Source organism: Symphodus melops, assembly GCF_947650265.1.
Source record: "Symphodus melops genome assembly, chromosome: 2".
Classification (NCBI taxonomy): domain Eukaryota; kingdom Metazoa; phylum Chordata; class Actinopteri; order Labriformes; family Labridae; genus Symphodus; species Symphodus melops.
In genome coordinates this window covers 14,810,851-14,837,214 of record NC_136692.1, presented here as the reverse complement: position 1 = coordinate 14,837,214, position 26,364 = coordinate 14,810,851, and the positions used below count along the sequence as shown (strand labels likewise).

Genomic DNA, 26,364 nt, shown 5'->3' with positions numbered 1-26,364 from the left:
ATTTGGAGAAACTTTAAACAATATTTATTCTGTAAATTATATAAAAATGACAGTCAATCTAATCTAGAATATAATTGATTATTTTTAGTTCTTGTCTGAAGTACCTTTTTTTTCTCTGTCCTGATGGCAATTAGCTCTGCTGAGTTTAAGATATGTTTCCTCTTTTCTAAACAAAAAATGAAGAAACAATGATGACTAAAGCACACTTCAATGGAGATGGAGAGATAGTTTCAACACACAATATCAATACTGAATGTAAATCAACAGCAAAATAACAAAATAATAAACGTACAAAAAAAGACAAACAATTATCCCATCACGGCAAAGAACAATGCAGGCAAAGTCCATTCTCAATGGCTTTTAATTCGGTCCAAATGTATCTTCCAAAGAGCCAAACACTTGTATGTACGGACAGAATAACGATGGCTTGTCGATACTGAAGAATCCAAATCCACATGTGAAGACAACTGAAGTTTTGATTGAGATTAGCTATCATCAACAGCAAAACATGAAGTTAAGCCAGCTTCACCAGTCATCAACCCATTGCCAACTTTCAAAGTGTGTATTCAATTTCATTTTGTGTTGTTGCATTTTCTATGCGACCATCAATCCTGTGGCATATCACAACACAAACAATGGAAGGAAAAAAAATTAATCATTTTCAGTGCAAGTTCTTCTTTAATTCCCATAGAGTAGTTAGAGTTGGTCAAAAACTCCTTTTTGTACAATGATATGTAGTCCAGGCATCACATCAATGCATTCATTTAAACCACTGTCACTTCCTCTGGTTCTGTATCCAACGCTTGGCACTTTTCTTCATTCTGTATCTAAAAAATCCAGCAAAAAGATTACGGCTCATTTATACATTTTTTTATTCTAAAAATAGTTTAAATAAAAAATGAGCCATCAGTTACAGTTGAATCCATGCAAAAAGGCACTTCAGTTTTCAGCCTGCTACTAGACCCTTCTAGTCCATTGCACTTGGTTAATCACTTATTCGGGCATTGCTATAATCAGACTCTGCTAGATGACTCAAAACCACATCCTGAACCTTGTCCCAAAGTGGTTTAGCACATTTTCAATATGCTGTAATCTTAAATTCCTCATTCAGTACCTTTAAAACCATGATCCAGTCCACAGAGTTATCATTTGGACCAAAAGGGATAGTAAGTGCCACTTTTGGATATCTGAAATTGGAATGAATATTTGATTATTAAACACTTTGTGAGCTATATCAGGACTTCACAAGGCCAGATGGACACACCCTATGTTTACAAAATCTTTCTCAAGAGAGATTTAATGGCATCCTAAAAATATGATGGCTTTAGGGATGCTAAATTGTTATTTGATGGGCAGTGTCCTTGCATTAGGGGTACTTCGTGTTCCAACACCCCATTCTGTAGCAAGGATGGAGGTGCCTGAGGATTTTGACAGCAGTCAATCTCAGGCTGTTTGTGGGGCAGTGTACCATTCCCCACATTCTCCAAGCCAGCCTTTATCCCTTCTAGTTCCATAGGGTTGGAATCAGCTGGGCCCAGCTCCAGCTCTATTCCTGACTTGGCCTTGCTCTTCTTCCGCAAACAGATAATTGTCCCAGCCAACACAGCCAACCCGAGCACAAGGCCTAGGGCAGCAAGGGCAGGGACAAGAGTGTATGTTAGCTGGCTCTGCGTCTCCACCCTTGGTTCTACTGATGTCAATGGAACCCCTTCTGTTCGAGCCTCCGTACACCACCCAGTTTCTAATGAGCTGTTGGACCTTGAGTTGATTCTCTCACCCAGGGGACTAGCACAGACTGAGTAGGTGCAGTTGGGTCTCAAACCACGCAATGTGTACTCAGGGTAGGATGCTGGTACACTCAGGATAATAGGACGGCGGTCAGGTCCAGAGAGGTTTCTATAGGTCAACCTAATTCCACGAATGTGTGGCCTTGTTTCAATGAAACGGTGCAGGTCAAGAAGGATAGATGTGGAGGTCACCTGCCGTGAGCTGATAGCATCAAGTTCAGTGGGAACAACAGGGTCAACTATTGTACCTTCTGTTGCTGAACGTTTTGGTGGCTCAGGAACCTCATCCACATTTTCACAGTAGAGGCCAGTGGTTCCTGAGGGACATAAACAGCTGAGTTGACCCAATGGGTCAAAATTACAAGTGCCTCCATTGAGACAGATGTTTGGTGGGCAGATGTGGGGCTCATATTCACCACTGTTGGAACTAGGGGACACAGGAGGGTGAGGTGGAAGGGGGTAGCTGTCTGTCTTTGAGGAGACATTGTCTTCATTGGGTGGAGGAGGAGGAGGAATAGCGTTGGTATGGGTGGTTTCTGAAGAGGTGGTTGGCATCTGGGGAACAGGAGTACTTCCAATGGGAGAGCCAATCAGAACTGTTGTGGAAGGTGGACATCCAAAATCTTTGTGCTCTAAGGCTGAAAGCTTCTTTCCAGCATTAACTAGAGGGAAGTGGCATCTGGTTTCTTCAAGCCTCCCCAGATTTACATTCTTCTCTCTTAGCCACACAGGGAACCAGGCTAATGGACACAGGCAGTTAAAGGGGTTCTCTGCAGCCGTAAGGTGATTTAACCTTGGGAAGGTCTGGAAGAAACTCTGAGGAAATCCCTGGAGATTTAGTCCACTGAGATCAAGATCTTGAAGTCCAGTCAGTTTCTGAAAGTCCTCAACCCTGAGCTGGCCCAATGGGTTTGCAGCCAGGCTGAGCTTGATCAGCCCTTTTAGGGAGTCCTGCTTTAACGCCTGGGGCACCTCAGTTAACTGATTTGTGGATATGTCAAGCTCATGGAGGTTCCCTAGGGAAGCTATGAGATCCTCATCCACAGAAGTAAGCCCAAGAGAGGAAATCTTAAGGGCCTCCAAGTGGGGAGTCTGGAGATCAAAGGGTCCCAGGATTGGGATGTTGTTGTGGCTGAGGTCTAGAAGCAAAAGCTGGGGGAAATTTAGGGACGGAAGAGAGGTAAGCTGGTTTCCTTGGAGCTTAAGTTCTAGTAGCATCTCTAACCCCTCAAAGGCTTCCATGTGGATGCTCTGAATGCGGTTTGCATGAAGATACAGTCGCTCAAGTTGGACCAAACCAGAGAAAGTGCCTTTGGAGATGTGGGTTATTTGGTTAGATGACAGGTCCAAATTCTTCAGCTTTGCTAGCATCTCAAACACATCATCTGGAATCTCTGCCAGCTCATTCTGACTGAGATCTAGTAACTCCAACTCCCCAAGGTCCTTGAAGTCCTCTTGGGACAAAGTATTGATGCCATTCTGGAAAATGTAGAGTTGTTGGGTGGTGGTCGGAACACGGGGTACAGTGCTGGAGCGGCGTTGAATGCAGAATATTGAGTCCTGGCCTTGGCAGGCACAGTCTGCTGGGCAGTCGGAGGACAAAACCAAACCAGATGAGAGGAACAAGAGGAGATAAGGCAGCATAGTGACTTGATGTCTTTTACTCTGAAAGACATGAGAAAGAGAGACAGAGAGAAAGAAGATGGTTAGCTTTATGGACCATCAGCTTAATAGGTTTGTCAAAATTGCTACAAACTTCTAAGAAAAACAAATGAAAAAAGATTGCCTGTAAAAAGAGAGTTAAATATGACATTACTAACAAATTGCGTTAGAAATTAATATTTGGCTGTGCGAATTAAAATAAGAAAATTAAGTCTAATTCCAGAATAATTATTTGTATTCCAACACTCAATGTTAAGCGCATTAAAGAACAATACACTGGATATAGCACACAGTAGTCCAATCAAGAAACCATAGATTCCACAAACACATACTGTAGGAAAAATGCTGACTCCTCAATTATTTATTGATGCTTTACATCATTGTTGAGCTGATGCCCAAATGATCAGGATCCAAAGACTACCCATTTAACACACCCCACCCAAAGCAACCTCTGACTGTGGTTACTTAGACGGCTTCTACATATAAACATGCCAGAACATTCTGAGTGTTGTGGGGCAAATTGGAGGGAAAGAGTCACTGTTTCGGGGTATGCATGTGTGGAGGAGATCATTTATATGTATATAATATAGAAGCAGAATAGAGCATGATATATGCAGTAACAAAAAAACCACCAACCTGGAAAATACCATTCAACGGAGATAAAAGGATAGGAGTGTGAGTGTATGTGTAAGTGTAAATGAGCATCATTGCTAAAACATTGTGGTTACTTCAAGAACCCTCGACCATGACAAGCAAATTGTGCCATCTCTGTACGATATTGGTTTTATTCACTTCAATGTATAAGATGGTTAAAAAATTAAACTAATGAAACATTTTAAAGTTATAGTCCCACAAACTAAAACTTGAGCCATAGAACAGCCAGATTAATTGTAAGTCATTTCAAATGAATACAAAGGAAAAAAAGAATCAAACTTTTATCTGCAAGAATATACATTTAATCCAACATAAATTGGCAGTATTTTGAAATTAATCTGATTTTCTGCAATTGCAACCAAAGAATAACAAATAGTATACACGTTTTTAATGATACTTTAATGTAAACTCAATAGAACTATCCTGTAAAATATTCTGTTAAGTGGTCCAGTGTAGACCATGTGTCTCCCATGTATTCTGCTGCATCTTAAACCTAACCTAATGAGTCCCTATGCCGCTGTTCTCTTTCTGACGGTCTCCTCCATTATCTGTCACTTTAGACCTGCCAAAGCTTATAATCTTTGTGTAGGACTTCAGTGATACACTTGAGAACAATTTGTCCTTAGAGTCACAAAACAAAAGCCTAACTTTCATTAGATAGCCTGTGAAAACAGGATCACAGAGTGTTTCTGATACCTTTTTTGTTTTTAAGATATTAACTACAAAATACTAGCACTAACAAATGACTGCAAAAAAAAAAACAAAGAATAAAATGGATTAAGTTTTAGAAAAATGTTTTACAAATAAAATTAAGTTTTTATGAGATGTTGGTTCATTATGGGGCCAAAATTAGATGATGCCAAGAATATTTGTCAGGTGGGAAAAGGTCTGGTTGACAATAATAAACAAATCCGAAGAAAAAGGTTTTTTTTTGGTGTTGTTGTCCAAGACAAAAATCATTTTGAAATATGTACACACTTTCTAAAAATTGTCATAAACTGGAGTCTTTCTAAAATTACTTCTGTTACTGACTCAATACATCATGCAACTATTGTGCAAAACTAAGAATATTACATTCTAAAGCTGTGATAACGTCTATGTGCTACAGTTGACAGATGCTTCACTGTGACTGTATACATTTTGGATGTGATGTACACAGACAAAGAAGAAGGTTTTGAGCCTGACAGACTCTTCATCAAGTGCTGCTAACTTCTTCTGTATAAATGTTGGATGTTTTGAAAGGAAAATGCTACAAAATGCTTTATCTGGCATGAGTATGACATGACATGAGTAGAGAGAAACTTTACTTTTCCAGCAGATGTAAAATATAAAAACCCTGAAGGATATGGCGATAAAATGTGGATGTTTCAATTGTTACTATCTTCTGATCCAGTGCTACTGTATAACTTTTATTCCACATGACAATAATTATCACCTTGCTTCAGTATGTCACCAAACCACTCTGTCACAGCCATCGAAAGACAAAAACCGGTTACATCGGCACACATCGGCTTTTTGTTTAAGGTAAGCTCAAAGCAGCTCTGATCAAGAATCAGGATCTTTCTTTGTGTGTAGTCACTTACTGTTTATAGAACAGTAACAGGTTTATAATGACAGCAGCCTGTCATACCTTTAAGGGTGACAGAGAAGGAGTGGAATGAAAGGAATATGAATGAAAGAGTATTTGTATTTCAGAGTCAGAGAAGAAGGCGGAAAAGACAAACTAGTCCTTCAGCGATGACGGCTTTGCTTCTGACAGTTCTTAGTGTGGTCATTCTCCTCTGAAACAACTGTTGAACTCAACATGTCGACCCATGCTGCAGGTCCACAGAGTCTTCAGTAGTGCCACACCTCTTTTATTTTTAATATGTCCCAGTTTTATTAAAGGAAGTGTAGGTTAAGTGCAACAAGAAGAATGCAGTAAGGGATCAAGTGAGGAATGAGAAGCTCAATCTGTGCCTACTTTAAGTACTTTTGCTTTATTTTTTTTGTACATGTTGGCCTTCTGATATTTACTGGGTGCCCACTACATCAGGCCAAGAATCTGCCATGTACGATATGAAACAGAGCAGTCAAAATATGGAAAGCCGTTTCTTGCCACATATAACTACAAGCACAAATCTTGTTGTTACTAAACTGGTTCTCTTTGCTCATTTATGAACCCTTCATTATATGTGACAGAGCTTCTGCTGCTAAGACTTTGTGACTAGTATATCCCCTATTTGTATGAGTGCAGATAAGGGCATATGATGAAAGAGAAACAGTGTTGTCAAAATGACACTAAGCAGGTCCATGCGCACCCAAGACCTGCAGAGCAACACAGCACGCAACCATGAACACACACACACACACACATTCCTGCAAATGTTCACATCAGCAGACGTGCAAAAAAACACAGAGCCTACAACACAGCTGGATTCTATTACCCACAATCCACTGCAGCCATCTCTCACTGTGAGACAGAGTGAAAGACTCATATAAACCTTTGTCCTCCCCCATGATAAGAGGAAGGTAGACAGAGAGAAAATAGAGAAAGAGGGCGACTTAAAGACTGAGTGAAAGGTAAACCGAGAGAGACAGAAAAGAAATGTGGTGTCTTAAGAGCTAGTAGCTTCATGAATAGAGCCCCTATTCATCCAAATCTTAAGTAAACAGTCTGGCTAATCTGAACCGAAAAAGTATGATAAAAAGCAGATGAGAAAGTGTAGAATATTCATACACATTGTGCTTAAGGGAGGCCTATTAATTGCCAGTATATTTACACTTGTCAAAAATAGGTCTGTTTACCAACATGTGATAATGTAAAGCTTTGGTTATCCCTAAAGCAACATCAGTGGATTCTGTCATTTAGCTTATTGTTCTGCAGCCAGGGGTTATAAGAAGCACATGTGCTTGGGCTGGCAGTTGGGTTTCAAATAACAGGTAAATTTAACACTGGACTTCCAGCAAAGAGATTTTAGATAATGTAGCGAATGACCAGTGTTGCCTTTTTTCAGAAGACTTTTAATAATGTCCATTGATTAGTTGTACAACATATGGTGCACAAGTTAACTAGCGTGCATCAATACTTTAAACCTCAATCCTGACCAGCGATGTAACAGTATTGTAAAAATTGCGGTATAAACGAGAACTCCCGCTAATATAGTTTTTTTCCAGCGCTATTGAGTGGGCCGGTCTGAGAAACAAACCACATCTCCCATGATCCCCTGCACAGTGCAGGAAGAGATGGCAGAAAGCACAGAGGGGGAGCAGAGTGAAAATCATACACTAATTGAACCTGCTGCAAAGTTTAAATCAGCGATATGGACACATTTTGGTTTAGTGGTACACAAGAACGATCAAGGAGAAAACATGAGGGACATGCAAAAAACGGTTTGCAAACACAACGGCCGCAATAGTCGACAAGTTGGAGAATACAACTAATACGAGAAGCCACTTGATGAACCATTACCCAGAAAAGATTCTCAGAGCTCAAGGCGTACTGTACGGGAGAATTCCTTGCCAAAGGCATGCAGCTGTTTTCAGTGGTGGACAATGAGGGATTTAAAAAGTTGGTGAACGCGCTTGGGCCAAAGTATAAAATTCCATCGCTGAAATACTTCAGCAAACGCTACTTGTATGGAACTTGAAAAACTGGATGTTCCTGCATCATTCCTTGCACTTGAAAATACCTATTGGTAGTAATAAATGTGATTGGAACACTGGAGCGTAATGTTTGTGGGTTTTTTTGACAATACCGCAATGATATCATACCGTGAGTTTTGATGTTGTTGAATCCCTAATCCTGACCTTCATCTATATCAGTTATTTTCTGTTCAATCCAGCACACCCCATTCTTTCTTACACACAACATCTTCTAGTTGGCAAACAACAAAAAAGCCATGGCTCCAAACTTTTAGCCAACATCCCTGAACTGTCCCCAAAACAATTTCAACCATCACAAACTGAATCTACATCTGAAAGAACCGGTCTTGGAAAGAAGTAGAGTCCACTCACATTTATTTAAAAAGCCCATTTAAAACAGCAGCAGCTTACCAAAGTGCACAATACATTAAAGAAACAATATGCAGGAGTTCAACACATCCCCATGAACAGAGAAACAACAATAAAGAAAGAAACAAAAAACAAACCTGAGAAAAAATGCCTCTTCAAGACCAGAGGACTCAAACGCTAACATATAAAAATGTTTCGGCTGGGACTTAAAAGAGTTAACAGAGGGGGCACACTTGACATATTGAGGAAGGCTGTTCCATATTTTGGGGGATTTGACTGAGAGCTGAGAGCAGGGGACAGTCAGGAGGCCCATGTCAGAGGATCTAAGGGGCCTAGATAAAGTGTGCAGAAGAGCTGACATGAAATAAATACGGGACATTTACTGATCAAACATGTTGTTGAGACGTGTGTCCTGAAGTGCATGATAACTTGTGCACTCTGTTGACAGAAACAAATGGTGACAGCTGTCTGCAGATGGTTTTAGAGGCCCTGTAGCAGAGGTGATGTCAGGGAGAGGGAACATTAAATCTGAAGTGAAGGTATAAAGAATCAGAACATTTTTCCATTTTGATTTTTGACTTTACTCAAAAATTGAAATGCCTCAGGAAGACAAGTCTCTGGCAGTATCTGCTCCCATGACCCAATGAAAATTATCCACAGGGCTGTGGAGGGGAGAGCAGCAAAGTTTTACGACCTGAAGTAAACAGAGACTGTGAGACATCTCCAGAACCTTAATCATCTCCTCTGCAGCAGTTAACACCTGAGTTGTCAAACCTGCTGTCTAGACTAGGCAGTGACAACTGGGATGGAATCTTTATATCTATAAATGGCTTGTGTTGTAGTGTATATCTGTTTGTGAATAGTTCAGTTTGCATGTGTCTTAGTGGTGGAGGGAGTGAAAAGAGAGAATGGAAGCATGTGCAGTTTGAGCTCTGTGTGTGATAACAAATGCTTCAACTCTTGAAGAAACAAGCTGGATTATCCGCATCTGCTTATTAGCTGCTGCTGCCCAGTTTAAGTAACAAGTGTTCTGCCCTAAAGTTGAGCTACAACTACGGCCCTGTAGCAGACCAATAAGACTCCCTTGTGCATTTTTACACAACCGGAAAGTGGAAGCAAGAAAGGATAACACTTGTGAAAAAAGAAAAGAAAAACCAAAGAGTAAAAATCTGAAAAAACTGCATTTTGAGCTTGTTGTGGTCTTCACTATAGATCACAGTGAACCAAACTGCATGCCTGCACTGATGCATTCAAAGCCAAACTATGAAACTATAAATTGTGTTGGAGCGCAATGTCATCAGAAGCTGGAGTGGATGAAAGAACAAAGAAACATTAAGTGACCTAATGTTAACCCAGTTACATATTGTACACAGTGGATTACTGGCTAATAATCAATCATGATTTGACAGTGTTCTTGGCGTCACCAGGTTGCTTTGTTGTCTGACTTAGTTATGGTGAAGACGCCAGCTATGCTGCTGCTGCTATGATAAAAATGTAAGTGACATTTAGGTGTGCTGTTGCTGCTTGTCAGACAGCTCTTCTTTGGCTGTGAGTTTTGGAAACTTTGCTCGAAGGGGATCAACTGATTAACCCTGTCGAAGAAAAATGCCAGACTCTGCCTGTTTTAGTCTGTATTTAGCTAGAGGAGTTTGTGGGCAAAAGCCAGGCGGCAGATTCGCCACAAAACAGGTGAAACTCAGGTAAACTTCTGCATTCATTTTGTTGTTTAATTGTCAGGTCTTTGGCATTGCTGCAAGCTAGCTCACTAAATTGAAAATCAAATCTTGGAACCAATCAGCTACAGTCTGACAACAATATAGGCTTTTGGAGTGACAGCAAACTTTTTGAGTCTTCTACGTAGCCAGCAGCAAGTGATGAAGGACTTTTGTCCAAGACTTCTTTTGTTTACAGTTTGACTAAGAACCTAAAAAACAAAAAAGCCTCGTCAAGAGGATTATTAGCAGCAGAGATCTGTTTATAAAGATGAATAAAAGTTTCATCAGAGAGTGTTCTGCCTTTTTTTGCTCTTCATACAGATTATTTTCCTGACCACAGTCAGCTAAAACTCTTGAGGAAGTTACTATTTAGACTGCAAAAGGACAACCAGAAAACTTTGAATACCAGGAATTCTGTCTCCGCCCACATATTATGGGACACTTCTTCACCGCATATGAAAACTTGTAACTTTACAAAAGATCAGTTAAGTGTCCATGACTGAAAGACAATGTGAGAAGTCAACACTTTACATCAGGACACAGTATGTGTATCTTCAGGCCTAACAATTGTTAGTGCACACTGACACAGGTCTACATTTGTTTTGAAGGAAATCCTCCCAAGCAAATGTAGACATGACCTTTTTTTCTTCTTCCCTTTTAATGTTATATTAGAATACAATAAATGTAATAAATTCTGACTGGAGTGCATTGATAATATTTAGTCCGGTGTCTTTTTTTAATTGCGTAAACATTTCATGCAGACATGACTTGCATGGAGCCAGTACAGAGTATGGAGAGCAGTTTAGTCCTTACTTGTGGTACAGTTGGGCACACGCCCTGCTTTGGGCTGACATTTTGTGACACCGGTTTTTCCACTGAGGTGAGGAGAGTTTAAACACCAGGAGCCACAAGCACACCAACTCTTTCTGCCGTAGCCGCTCATTCACGAAGGATGAGAGTGTGTGTGTGTGTGTGTGTGTGTGTGTGTGTGTGTGTGTGTGTGTGTGTGTGTGTTTGTGCGTCTCTTTGCACTTCACTGGCTGCTAGCCCATCCTGTCTGTCAACAGTTGAAAATCAGTATGTCACCTGCACTTGGCTTTACACAGGTGTGCCAGCAGGCACTCGAAACAACACCACTAAACATGTCGACACTTTTCTTTCCTTCACTTCTTGCTACCACTAAAAAACAAATCGTAAAGTTACGTTACATTGTCTTTGATTACGTTTTAAATTACTTACAGAAGAAAAAAACTATTAAAAAAATATTCTCATGACTTTATTGGTGCTAAATATGCACAATTCTCCAATCTGAAGTCGTCAAAGACTTCACACATACTGGAGGAAACTTTTCTTTACTCCCCTCCCTCTCCGATCTGTCAGTTCTTGCCCTACCATCACTTGTCCCTCATCTTAATGAGCTGTTTACAACATCTATAGCCTGAAGCCGGTGTCGACAGAAGCCACAGAAGCAGTAAATGTGTTTCTACAGAAGTTCACGGATGTTTCCATTAACCTTGTTTTTACATGAAATAAACATTCCTGTTCTTTTCCCTTATGCATCCTTCCATCACCACATTTTTTGTTTTCAACTTCAATTGCCACTGCCAGTCCTTCCTTTATCTCCTGCTTCCCCTCCATGCCTCCCCCAGGCCTGATTCCTGACTGATGATCACCTGTGGGAACCATAGAGGGGCCTCTTCACACTTGTTAAGCCCAGCTGACAGTGTGTGTCCTCTTGCAGGGTGCAGGTTGGGCTGGACTGCGGGCAATTTGGGTTTAATAGAGGTCTCTTTTCCAGCTAGTACAAAACTAGACAAGTACTCTTATTGTTTATCACTTCTTTAATACAGACACTTAACCTCGGTCTGGTTCCGAATTTGTTTCCTTTCTTTTATATCCTTCATGCCATGCTTGCCATTTGAAGTTGAAACTAAACATGAGAATTAGATAAAGGGACAATAGGAAAAGATCAGGGCCTCAAAATAAAATTCTGCTTCGAGCCTCAATTTGGGAAAGTACTGCCCTGAGTGCAGACCAGTCAGAGAATGTGGAGGAGGGGCAACCGTGTTTCAGAATGGTATACAGGTCAGCTTTACCAGTGAGTGCACCCTTAAACTTTCAGTTCATGTCCTATTAGCTTAGGTCTATGGTCATGTAGAACAAGATACTAATAAGCGCTTAATATAGACTAATAAGAAGCCAGAATGCTAATAATAAACATGCTAATAAGCAACTAGTTATTGATGAATATTTTGCCCTTATGTTAAGCTATTTTTTTCTACTGCCAAACCAAAAACCTCTTCTCTTAGTCAGCAGTTTGCTCGTCAGTATTAGATTAATGTGACACAATAGATGCACACCTGATACTGATATTTATATGTGCTTGCTGATTGATCAATGTATGTCATCAGTTTTGGATATCTGCAGGCATGATTTAAGGATAAACTGTACTCTTCATTTTTCCTGCCCAAGGCTGAAAAGATCATGCTCTGCTTAAATCTGTAACATCTGCACGTTGCATAGGTACAGTTCACCCTCTCTCACTGCATGCTCACTGTGCACTCTCTACACTGAGCTCTATGAGCTAAGTTTGTGGTTCTGGCAAATATATGGTAAAGTTAGATTTGTAACCGGAAGCAAACCCAGCTCTTTTTCGGTGCATTATATGCTCAACCATATTCCTCCAAGCTGTTTACTTTCCACTTAGCTTATACTACTTCTTGTATTGGGAATTAATTCAAATATTACATAAATTTCTGGGCTGGATGAAGTCTAAGCGTACCACAATCAAGAAGACATTTTACTTTGCACATTTTAAGCATGTTTGACACAGATAGGGCTTGTCAATTGTGATCTTGGTCATTAGACACAGTGAAGCCAAGGGACCTTACAAAATGTGTATGCTAAAAAGTAGACTTTACATCTTTATGAGTCAGAATCCATGCAAAGAAAAGTTCTCAGAAAAAAAAAAAAAAAAATATATATATATATATACATATCACAGTCTCTTTGGCTTTTGAGAAATTGCAAGTTGGAGCACTTTCTGCACAGCTTAGTGTTATCATGGGACTTCTGTCATCACCAAAGCCTACTCAGTAATTAGTGCTGGAAGTTTACAGGCACACAGATTCACACTGGAAAATCACCAACAATCAGAGCTGTTATTTACAATCCCACGACTCCGGATCATATTTGTCTCGTGCAAACACACCTTCACGCCACACTGCCTCTGCTTCACACACTTGAGTCCATAACCACATGTATGTACACACACACAAACTGAAACAAGGCCAGAAGACCTCTGCCAACTGTCCCCTGCTGCTGGATCACCTCATTAACCCAGTGTTAGGCCAGGGAGTGTGGACAGATTTACCGCTGAGAGAGACTTCTTGAAGAATTGAAAGTGAGGACACACACAATAGCTTTCTTATTATTGGATTATAATTTGCAGAAGAGTTCACCTTGAGCAGATTATGAGCAATGAAAAAGATCATAATTTGAGGCACAACTTATCTGTTTTAGAAATGTAGCCCAGATCTGGAGGTTGTGTCAGTGTGTTTGTGTGTGTGAGGTATGAGTGTTTACTTAGTCACTTATCTATTTACTTAAACTTCTGACAGAGCCTTTAGAGTAAACACACACACACACACACACACACACACACACACACACACACACACACACACACACACACACACACACACACACACACACACACACACACACACACACACACACACACACACACACACACACACACACACACACACACACACACACACACACACACACACACACACCAGTTGTCATTCTTGTCCCTGCTGGAGAGAAGAATCAATTAGTGCAAACTGAACTGTGTGTGTGTGTGTTTGTTTGGCTCGGTTAAAGGCAGTGACCTCGGCTGGTTCACGACCCAGAAACAAAAGCTGCATTTTATGCAGGAACAGACTAATCTGATTTTTTTGTTAACTCTTTATGCAGCTGTTAGAGCCATGTCTTATCGTTACAGTCAAGTTTACAGGACCAGACCTGATTCTGGCCATCATTTTCACAGGATGAAAGCAGCTAGAAGGTACACAAAAAGTCTCCAGATAGGGAAATTATATTGTACTAAAAAGGGAAATATGGAACCAATTGTAGAATTATGCAGAATGCCTTCGCTCATGTTTACCTGAACTCAAAAACCAGCATTAAGTTTGGAACCCTGATGAAAACACACATCACATATACGCATACATCAGAGTGCTTATACAGTATCTTAAATAGACCATATTAAGGACAGAATCATGTATCCATTTTGGTTTTGTTTGCTCTATCATAAGCAACACAAATCTTGTGAACATTCACCAAGAAGCATTTATTCAAAGTCTTAAGTGAAGTGAATGTGAGCTGTTAGCACTAAACAATACTCAAATCCCAGAAAATCAAGTCAAATAATTATGCAAGTGATTTAGTGTCCAGTAACACTTATTCTTGTTTTTCTTGTTTTCTAGGTGAGATATCTGGATTTTTAGATTTTTATCTGTGAAAAGAAAAAAGTTAGCTAGACTTACAAAATGTACTTTAACCTTAAATAAAAAAGGGAAACTTTGCTTTTAAAATCAGTCAGTTGCTCAAAAGTATTAAAGCAGATCAGCTGATGTTAGTAAAGCTAAAAGGTTGGAGATTCTGTAGCCTATACATCTCATCCAACATCTAATCCAAGGAGTAGATCTGATTCATCAAATGTGTTTGCAGAGCAACCAAAATGTCAGCTTTGTCAAACCACTTGTAACATAGTGTATCTTTAAGTAAGTAAAAGTTCAAAATGAAACAGACAAACGTTACAAATAATCATTGAAAACTTAATGGAAAACTTTGGTCAAACTATTTATGTGTGAGAGTATTCTGCTATCCCCACAGCACTCCAGAGTAGAGTAAGCAGAGTAACTAGAGAAGAGAAATGTGAAGGAATGACAACTACACGCTCCACTGCAGACCGAGCGCTGACACACGACTCTGAAAAAAGCCCTGAGGCTCGTTGGAGTGTTTAGAGAGGAAATAGGGAGAAAAATGATGTTGTGTTTGTGTGGACGGCTGAAGTGTACACAAACGTACACACGCATAACACTCCCACAGGAGCTTTAGGTGACCTCTTTCATTTTGCACTGCAAGTAATTTAACAGTAGAGTTAATGGTTACCAAATAGTTTTTTATCATTATCGCCACGGTTACATATAATTTGAGTTTTTGAAGGGGTTTTTTGTAGCTAAGCTTTGAAGGAGCTAAAATGGTCCAGTGAAAGTGTGTCACGCTTCTTTTAAAATCCTTTTAAGATACAATCAGGTCAATTAAATCTGTTAGATTAAACAAGTCAGGGAACATATTGAAACTGAAAATCGGACACTAAATGTTGTGAGAGTTTTTGAGCATGTGTGATTTGGCTGTGTTAATCGCTTAATCACACGCTATCCTCAGAGTAACATAATATTGTTATTCCAACATCAACCTACTTGGTCCAATCATGTCGTAACAAATTTGGTTTGACCTTTCAATTCAAAACGTCCTTCCGTCTTTTTAACAGACAAGAAGAATTCAAATACATTTTGATTTGTCCTTTGTTTAAATATCAGTGTCCTTAAATATAGCAGACCCACATATTTGGAACAAAACTACATATGCAATAGATGATGGTAAAGAAGTTCATAACATTGAAATGCACAGTGCTGCTTAATCTTTAGTGGTTGAGATTATGTGCTTTACATGGAAGTGTTTCCACTTTGATGGTTTGGTTAGAGAAAACATTTACTGAAACTTATTGTGCAAGACAAAAAAGAGCCACAGAAATATTTAAAACTTAAAATCTGTCAATGCCTCTCTATGCTCAGCTGTTCTTCAAGCTGCTAATTATGAAAATACAGTATGTTTGATTAACTGTAGGAACATTTCAGTTGTGTCCTGTCCTCTATTGTTTGCTTACCCAGCTGTCCTGCACACCATCCCTGATGTGTTTTTGCCCTTTGGCTGACAGACTTCGCACTCCTTTTTATAAGTTTTCTCCATCCTTTTTCCAGCCAGAATGTGAGTCACTCTATTGAGGCAGACATTTATATAATGAATTCCAAGTAAAGCAAAAAGTTCATACATTTGGTAATCTTTCACATTTCACATAACAAGCTCAAGGAATTGCCAGATACTTCATAGGAGTCCACACACATGCACAAATATAAAACTGTTGAGCCTTTTTGAAGAATAGCACAAGTCAAATTTTCATGAGAAGGGAGTTTAGTGAAACTTTCAAAAATGTCTCAAATAACCAACAACTTAATAACATCCAACATAGCTAGATTGCGTTTAATTTCAGCTATGAAGCTGTGAAATTGCACCATCAATCTTTGTTTGTTTAATTCGTCCCATCTGTTCTGAAATAACAGTCTGGTGTGCTTTGGCCTCGTCAAAGGTACAAAGCAGTATTTCTGCAGCCGACTGACCTGCTGGCTGCTTGTCTTGGAATTGCATTGGTCTGTCTGTGTTTATAAAAATTCTTAATTTAGCTAGCAGCCTTTGCTAATGCACTCATTGATTACACAAAACAGACAGAAAGAAATAAACACTGTCTCGATTGTTACATTTAAAGAGTTCAGCCACTATCAAGAAACTATGTGTTTTTAATTCATAGTGTACTTGTGTCTACATGTTCTACATTTGTCAAACATTGTGTTTGGTTGGTGGCCCAGGACTGAAGTATATATCTCAGTTCAAAATACAAAAGAATCTTCAGACTGTGTCAAACCAGGTAGCCAGCTAATAGAACTGTTGCTGTTTAAAATGTCACTGTCACTTTGCTCAGTATTGATGCAGCAGTAATGTACAGCCTGCTGATTTTAAGCAAGTATGAGAAATATAGAATCAACTGTACAATTCATGTAGTATCAAAAAACTATATTGTCATGAATAAAAGTTCAAATATATACTTCAGTAATTTAAAGGAACCTGAGCAGTAAAACATTGGCTAGCTAGCTAATTCCTTGCTAGCTTATCAATAACAATACATGTACGTTGGTTTAGTTCCAGGAAACAAATGATCCAATTCCCCTTTTTATTCTGCAGAGATGCATTATTTTTGTTATTGATCTCATCTCATTTCAGATGTGTTTTAAAATACAGTTGTTTGGATTCTACTTCTTTTTAAATCCTTTTTAGGAAAGATAGGCTTCTAGACGAGCTATATGTAAATGCAACACAATCTTCTTACATACTCTCTCCCCCTGACAGTGCATTAAACAGCTGCTGCAGCATAACATTTGATGGACATGCCATTTCTTTGAAGTGGCTTTTCACTTCTTATATGTGAACAACATGTCCACATAAAGCTGGGTTCAGTGGGCAGACGACATAAAGAGCTGTGACATGTGTAAACAGTTTGGACAGACATGTTTCATCTGAGATCAGAAGTAGTGTTAATATATTTCCCTATAAATCTGATTAGTCTGAAAGTGTCTTATTTTTTAGACTTTTTTCTCTAATGCTTATAACATGAACATATAAAAAATGTTGTGTTTAATCCACTAAAGCTCACATTGTGCTCAAGTGACTCTTTCAACCCAAACATGCCATGTGCAATGGGGAAATAAATTGTGCCCTGGAAACTAAAAAACAATATCATTAATGTTTTCATACTGAATTTTAAGTCAGTCATTTTAAGTCAGTCAGTCTGCTTAGTGTAATTATTCACATCATTCTAAATATTTTAATATTTCAGTTATGATTTAACAACTAACAAAACATTGCAATGTCATCTACAACAATAAAGTATGGTGCTCTATCCAGTCTCTGCTCTTTTGTGGTACAGCTCCAGGCAAAGTTGTTGAATTTTCAAAATAACTCACTATAATAGAAGTTTTATTTGGATACTTTAAATTACACAGATGATTTAGCCAGTCTCTTTCATCCTTTTTAATATCACGCCTTGATATACACAAGTTGGTGCTGACTTATTGCAGCTAACCTCAAGACATCTCTCCCACTGACAATATCTGACATTGAGAGCAAAAAACATACAGCTTACAGTTGAATTTCTTACACAAGCCTGAACTTGTCGGTTTAATGTTTGCTTCTCCAAGGTGGTCCTAACATCACCAGACAGTCATCTTCAGGCTAACTCCAAACACAGTGGACAAAGAACCTTTATTCTGAAGGGTAGATTACTTCTTATTTGAGTTGTCTGAATTTCAAGTTTGACTGCGATTCAGCAAACACTGACTGTGTTTCTTCCACTTTGTCAGTTTCTCATTGTGGTCTATGGGTTGACTGGTCCCCGCTCTGACTCTTGACCTTTTAATCTCTTGCCAGCTGCAGCTAGGCCTTATAAACTGTGATTGTGTGTGCATGCATGCGTGATGTGTGTGCACTGTATGATGTGTGTGTTACAGAGGAAAGAGCGATTGCCCAATCAATAATCGCTTCAAGAAAGTTCACGGCAGGAAATTTTATTATTTCAAAATCACTCCCTCGAGCTGCTTTCACACATGCACTCCTGAACATTTTTTAGATGATTTCAGAAGAGTCTCCACCTGATATCTTTCTGAGTGGCTCATTCTCATATGCACACAGTTTGCAACACTTCCTTCTTAAATCCTTTTTTCCAATTTTATTGTCACCACTAAAGTGTCAAACATCAATCTGAGGGAAGGTAATAGCCATCTTAACTTTATATAACTGAGAATCTATTGCTTGATTACACTGAATAATGTTCTTGTCTATGCGATACATTCAGATTTATGAGACATGTTTAGTGCCAAATTGTGATTGATTGCTCAGCCTTGCTGTTTTGAAGAAAACAGGTAAATTGGCAATCACATAACACTATTGCCAAGTTATAGAAACGTTAATAATAGTCTGCAGGGTATTACAACATACCTGAGTGTGGCAAGACTGGGCATACAGCCACACAAATAGAAACTGTAGTCGCAACATAATCACTAGAAGATTAACTTTTCATCACTGCTCACAAACACAATGGGACTGATTTTGGGCCAAACAAGTCCAGTCAGTTATTTTCTTTCCTGATTTAATTTGTTGAGGTACACGTTTGGTGGCACACCTGAGGACAATTATGTGATTCAGCGGACAGACAGTGTTGTTGATATACATTTAATATAGCATGAATCCTGCTCCATTAGGGCTCAATTACACAACTATAGTCTCACCAATAAATAAAAACCTATGCAGTCTATAATTTAGTGTAAAATCATCCTCTGACTCAAGATAAAACCCTCTCTGAATTAAAGGCTAAACACCCATTCATGGTTATTAATCCCTCTGAAGTCCATGATTTTTATCTACTTCAATGCCATATCATTGCTACTTGTTCAAGTATAACAAGACTGTGAATACAATGTCACATCCCACTATTCTAACATTTGTCTGACTGAGAATGTTACACAAAACAAGAGATTATGTGAGGTGCAGACAGTCTCCTGCCAGGTTTCTAAAACAAGTGTCAAATATGCAAAAAGGTCAGCAGATCAGAATCAGCACTTCTAGAGAAAACAAATGAAGCTATTGAACCACCTCGCCCTGACACTCCTCAAATACAGATCATTCTTAATGTCAGTTCATTCCACGTTCGTTCCATAGTAATGAGCAGTCTGATACATTTTACTTGTATACTTTGTAACATTACTTCAACAACCTTGATCCGTTGTAGGGTTGAAGTACTCAAAACCGGTTTTGGTCTCAAGACCACCTATTGAAGGTCTCAATCTCATTCAAGACCACGAGATTAGATGATGATATTTATGGGCTTGACTCAGTCTCACCTTTCCTTGGTCTTGGTCTTGTCTCGTCTCGGATATATGTCTTGCTCTTGTTTAATGTGACTGTCTATAACAATGCCAAGACTCTTCATATTAAAGTGTTATATCATGGACAAATAATTGAATTTAAAAGCAATAAAACATTTGCATCTCAGTACATTAAAGTTGTAGAAATCAACAGGTCCTCTCCCTCTGCTACTTCAGATCACTCCGCAAAACTGCTCCCTCCAAAAATGCTTGTAAAACTGTAAACTAAGAGCGAGAAGCAGAAGGAGAGCGATGTACAAAATGCACCTAATGATGCATTTTGTACATCGTAGCTATGATTGCCTTGTTATGTGCAAGCTTAACCTGATTGGTTGCTTGATTCTCACTGGACACATTTTTTGTAAAAGAAAGAAAAAATGTATTGGGCCGGCACTACTTAGAGGAACAGTTAAAGATAATATTGTTAATGATATGATTTTAATTTACTTTGATCAACATTCTAATGAAATCACATTGCCTAACTTTATGGACTTAAAAGGATTACATTATGATTCACTATGAACATTTTAACTTTAGCTTTTTAATTTTAGCTTGTTTTGTTCAATTTGTTCAAACTAACACTTTGAATCCATTATCAATAACATTTAAACACTTTAACTCCAAGGTGTAATGTCATTTTTAACACTAGTCCTTTTAATAAACAGTAATAATTAATGTTGACATCTAAAGATGTGCATTGTCCTCAAGTCCTTAACATATTTTGATCTTTTTACTTATAATTAGCATGCCCATTCAAACTCGTGTTGCTTTACTTTTAAAAAAAAAAAACATTCCTAAATTTGAAAGACTAAAAAAGCAAACACAGACTTGTAGCAGCTGACAGCAGGGTTTTCATGACAAAGGGAGAGTCAAAAGAGACATAATGTGAAGACACAAACACATTCCTCCAAACTTAAACCTGAGGCTATATTTTAAGAAACTTTCACAACATGTGCGTGGACTTCAGCACACGCGTCTATGGTCTTCCGTGTATCAAACGGCTTCTGTCATCACCGATGTGTTCAGAGTACCTTCAATCCATACATACATACACCCTTTGAAGCACTTTGTGAGGCCCGGCAGCCCCCAGGGAATGGTGTGTGTGTGTGTGTGTGTGTGTGTGTGTGTGTGTGTGTGTGTGTGTATGTGTGTGTGTGAGAGAGAGAGAGAGAGAGAGAGAGAGAGAGAGAGAGAGAGAGAGAGAGTCTGTAAATTGTTAAATGAGGATTTTGTACCCTCAGGAGAAAAAAAAACGATGAGCTTAGAAAAAGAGGGCTGGAAGGTGGGTTCCCCAAATCAACCACACCCCAACCCAAAGACCAGCACACACAGGCACCTCCCTCACCCTCAGGTAGAGGCAGGCTGCTGCAGCAGAATGGAGGTCTTATCTTTAAGACTTCAGGCAGATAAGGGGTAAATAAAAAAGCTTTCTGTTTATACAATTCCTGCTTCCAATGGGTCATAACATAATGAGAAATATGTCTAATACTCCATTTGAGGTCTGCATTAATCCATTGCAAAATTATTACTTATGGATTGTTTCCTGTTTAGTTCAGGGACACTATCTCATGGTTAGTAGAGTTTACCTATTTTGTAGGCCGCCAGTTACTACTGATTTCACACTACAGATAAAATGTCAGCTATAAATAGAACACAGCTTTTTTTAAGTTGTATTTTTGGGCCATTTTAGCCTTTGTTTGACAGGACAGCTGAAGAGAGAGACAGGAGATGTTTGGAGGAGAGAGTAAGAGGGGTCACTGGGCCATCAGGGCCCCAGATTACATTTGTAAAAGATTTTTCTGTCTTTTTGCTGAAACGTCTTTTACAAGATTATTAGAATCATTTGTTTGTTGAAATGTTGTGACTGACAGTTCTTTCTGTGCTTAATGCATGTCAAAGACACCAATCCAAATTTTGCAGGCTTGTGTCTTTTTTTTGCACAAATGTCTAGTCCTTTTATATTTTAATAACATAACATTTCAGTCATGCTCAGCCTTTTAGCATTAAGACAACTTCTTTGGCATGTTATTGTCAGCATTTTAATCAAAACCTGCTCAACTATGGATGTGTTGAATAAATGACTCCCACAATGCAACTTAGCTTAATATACACTGCAAAACTTACACACTTTCTAATCTTCATGGGGGATATACACTGTGTCAAAAACTACAGATATCAGGATTATAATGTCAGAGTGTTGGAGGTATCTCTCTGTCATGGTGCCTCCTGGTACCACAGAGGAATGTTACGAGGAGTCTATATGTGTCATGCTCTTTACCTTCCTACTGAACCACTGTGTTTATAAAACACACAGTGAGCATGGGGGTGGGAAGGTGCTTAGAGACAAGCTTCATTGGTTAGTAAAGAAATAGTAACCCCTAAACACTCCCTGGGGGTAGAGAAGAGGGGGGGGGGGGGGGGTTATAGCTCTAGGAAAGTCCATGTTCCCCTCTGATGAGCATGTTAGAGCTCAGCCTGTTGTAAGTTTGAGTGTATATTTCCCTGGGCATCAAAAAAAAACTTGTAAAGATGTAAAGCGAGTCTTTTTTATGTGCTGAAATCTGAAACCAAATATTGCAGTACGCTAACTGCCATCATTTTAATGATCGTATGTTAGGCAAATTCTTGTTATAGTTGCTTCAGGCAAACATTTTACATGAAGCTATAAGGTGAGGCAACAACTGAAACGTTTAACAAATACTGTGGGCACCGGTGGTGCAGTGGTTAGTGCACGCATCCCCATGTATGGAGGCTATAGTCCTCATGCGGGCGAGCCGCGCTCAACTCCAGCCTGTGGCCTCTTTCCTGCATGTCACTCCCCCCTCTCTCCTGATTTCCAACTCTATCTCTAATAAAGGCATAAAGGCATTAACTGGCCAATTCACATCATCCTCTTAATTCGAGATCAAATTAATGAATGAATTGGCATTTTATTCAGCACAGCTGGATATTCTTTGGCTCAAGCTGCTAAAACAGCTTTATTCTGCTGTTGTACGTTTTTTTAGGTTTCATACTGTTAGTTGGACAAAAGATCTATGGAATTGTAATTGACATCTTAACTTAAGAAAACAATTGGGAATAAAAGTGATCATATTTTGAACCTCATTTTTGAATTGCCCCCCGGGGACAAATGACGTTTTTTGAATTGAGCTGTACCTTTAGAAAAGATTGATTTGCATAATATTGAAAAATGTTCAAGAAAAAGCATGGAAACAAATTGTCAACATGCATGATTCAATCAGTACAGTGTAAATAGTCTGCAAAGCTCCAGGTCAGCCTGTCCATGAGGAGCGATCAGCCCTGAGCAGCATAATGACTGTACAGAGCAAAATGATTTATTAGCATGGAGGCCCAACAGTGGACGTCCGCTCCATCTGCCTGGTCCCTGCTTCCTTAAACACTCCCAAATGAGCTGACAAGCCGCCCGGCCCAACCCAACGACACACCTGCAAATCAGCAGGAGGAGGGACAGATCCAGACCTTCTCCTTTTGTGCTTTATTGCTCAAAATAAAAAAAACGACTGTTTTGAAATCTAAATGACACTAATGGAAGTGAACTTTTCAATTTTTTGTTTTCACTTGATTCATGAAAGGTTTTATTTTACGTTGATACAAAATGTACTTCTGCAGCAATTAAACTGCAATATATTTAGCATTACTTTAACCACATCCATGATCTTTCCTAACCCTAAATGTACCACAGTTACCGAGTGCAAACACAATATAAGATTTGGAGTCAAGCATCCAATACAAATCTTACGTTTGAGCTTGGAATCAGTAGGATTTGGAGACTGAATGGTAGACTCATAAACGAGAAGTCAAGTGAAAATATAGGCGAACAGCAGAAACGCAAGATGGAAAACAGATCAAACAAAGACCAGAACAAGAGAGCAGAGGGGTGAGGCTGGAAACAAGCCTCTCCGCTGTGGAAAAAATGTCACAGCTGCTAGTTTAAGACACAGTGGATGTGGAGGAGAGGAAAGGAGACGTAGAATGGCAAAAATAGTCAAGACTAAAACAGCAGGGAAATGATGTGTTTTGTTCCTGAAAACCAAGTACAATGATGCATTCAGTGCATCATGTGTTTCAGGAAGCAATTACAAGTAGGAAAATAAAAACAGCTAGTGTCATTGATTTTTATTTCCCTATAAAGAGTACCCGAGCAGTGGTACAGTGACCGAAATGTGACCTGGAGTGTGCGTGTGTGTGTGTGTATATGTATATGAGTGAAACTTTAGAACACCACAGGGCACACTTAAACCCCACTAAGAGGAGGGGCTCTAAGTTGGTGAGGCTGATAACAACTGAAGCCTCATCAAACAACTCCAACACACACACACAAACCCTCTCTCTCTCTCTTTCTCTCTCCCTCTCTCTCTCTCACAAACACACACCTACACACACACTGTCCATCCTCCACACCTCTTAACTTCCTTCATGGCGTTATTAACTCCCTGATTGGGGAGCTTTCCTCTGGGTTCACTCCTATTTAGTTGTCATGGTGGCATGACCTGAGTACTTATTAGCTGACCCTTGGGATTAGTCCAAGCTGGAAACGGGGGAGGGAGTGGGGTTAAGGCTTCACCTCGAGGTGCTTGCTGCAGCATCTCAGAAAAACCTTAATTAAATTGCTGAGACACCGAGTCAGGAATGTTTGCTTTGCTCTCCCGCTCTACGCACCTCACCCCATCGCTCGGTCTCCACCTCTTTGCTTTTTTCCCAAACTTATAACTTTCTCCATGCTGCGTTCGTCCTTCTTTCTGCTCTCAAACCAATATTAATTTGAAGCACTCTTATTGTACCGAAAGCTCCCCACAGAGAACACAGACAGTGAAGGCAACAGAAAGCAATGTTAGATGAAGACAGCAGCTCATGGTCTGCATACCAATTCTGAGAGTTATTAGATTTCTCTGCAGCAGCAGTGCAACACAAACTCTGTAACACTGCTCATGTATTTTTATAGCACCTAGTGCAGGTTGACGTGAAGTTCAGATGTTTACAAAGATCCCTGGGGTGTAGTTGATCTTCTTTTCTAAGGGATCCTTATTCTGTAACTGCCCTATTTGCCAATATCATACAGTATTTTGCCACAAAGTTTGAACGCATGCATGCAAATATTGTTGCTAAATATGCAGCAATATGAAAATGTCATATCTTAGTTATTGTTAAGATTGATTCATTAACTTTGCATCCTTTAAGTTTTAAAACAAATCATTAAAGTGCTGATCAAACCTTCCCAAAGCACTATTCAAGTTCATTTCTTCTTTGATTTAAAACCTAAAATTAATTATGTGAAACAAAGAACGCAGCAATTACACACAACCGAACTGTAAGTGGAGCAAATTTGTATCTCATTCTTGATTTAAAAGAAACCATACTGCTTAATTATTGTCAAAATGCAAACATTGGATTTGTTGAAAGTGATGTTGGCATTGAAGCTCCTGTTTAAAATATATCATTTCAATAGATTCTTGATTGTTTTTTTTGTTGTTTTTTTTAATATATATATTTTAAGACAGTTAATGAAACTGTCAATAGCATTAAGGTCACTTGAACCAGAAAACGTTTAATATTTTTGCATATTATATGACTAAGAATTATGTTCTCTGTCTGTTTTATGAATGGACGATATATTCAAAGTCTAATTATAGAGCTCTAAATAAAAGAATATAAAGAAACATCTATCATGCATAAAACCAAAGACGAGCGCAGACGTGCAAACATGCACACAGAGCATCTTACAAATTGGGACACATTGTATGCAGAGTTGCAGACACCGTTAAGAAACCATTTTTAAACCCACACACAGCCTTCACATTCCAGTGGGACTAAGTTGATGCGTCTCCAGGGATCAGCAGCGAATCCCAAAGATTAAAGTCTCTAAATCTGAGGTGAAAACAAACAGCCACGACAGAACCTACGGATGGGGTAGATAACGACCTCTAATCCGATCCATTCGACACATACACGCTTTGTGGCAACGACCACGATAAGAGATAATCCTGTTTTCACATTTCTCCACAGGAAACACTCCTCTCAGTGGATGTCTGCCCAGAGCTTCCCTCTGAGTGCGTCTGACGGCTGATCCTGACCCGAGATAGTGACCCGTGCGCCGGGGACAGGAATGCGAGGAGACCGGCCACAAGGGACGCTTTCAGATGAGAAGCAAGCTGGGTAAATTTTAAGGCACTACAAGAAGCTGACGGCTGGATCAATTATCAGAGTTACTGCCTGTGTCAGCGGTTACAGAATAACCGATTAACTGTGGGTTGTAAACGATATCAGTAGCTGGAAGAGTTTATGCACGAGGATAGTTTCTATTGTGGAAAAGGTATCAAAGTTACACTAATCTTTACTGAGTAGCATGCAGGGGTATTGTTGCTTTCAGTCATTCACAATGTGCATAAACAGATTTCAAATATTTGCAATTGCCCCAAGAGGGTGAGAAAGCGCAAGGGACGCTTACCTTGGAACAGTAATCCAAAATTCGCTGGAATGCAGCTTTTATCCAAACTTTTTCATCCACTTTATGGTCGTGTCCGTCTATGCAAACGAACAAAATAAAACAGAAAAAATAAAAATATATATAGCCGATATTTTGAACTTCGTATGTCGCAGCAGATTCAACCCTCGGATTTCAAAGAGAAAGGTGTATCGGTGCGCTGCACTCTGTCGGAGTAGACACCCGGCTCCACCAGCGTTCGTATGCGCACAGACTTCTCAACAATA

General features: G+C 39.3%; 1 protein-coding gene across 1 annotated transcript; it reads right to left on the bottom strand.

Annotated features, from left to right (window-relative positions):
• Nucleotides 1–26,364, bottom strand: LOC306817260 (vasorin-like). The gene is made up of 2 exons (XM_079334014.1): nucleotides 26,102–26,364; nucleotides 1–3,452 (listed from the first exon to the last, which is right to left on the bottom strand). The coding sequence occupies exon 2, from the start codon at nucleotides 3,429–3,431 to the stop codon at nucleotides 1,308–1,310; it is 2,124 nt and encodes a 707-aa protein (XP_079190140.1). The 5' UTR covers nucleotides 3,432–3,452; nucleotides 26,102–26,364; the 3' UTR covers nucleotides 1–1,307.

Coding starts and splice junctions, on each gene's coding strand:
- LOC306817260 (XM_079334014.1), bottom strand. CDS start 3,431: ATGCTGCCTTATCTCCTCTTGTTCCTCTCATCTGGTTTGGTTTTGTCC.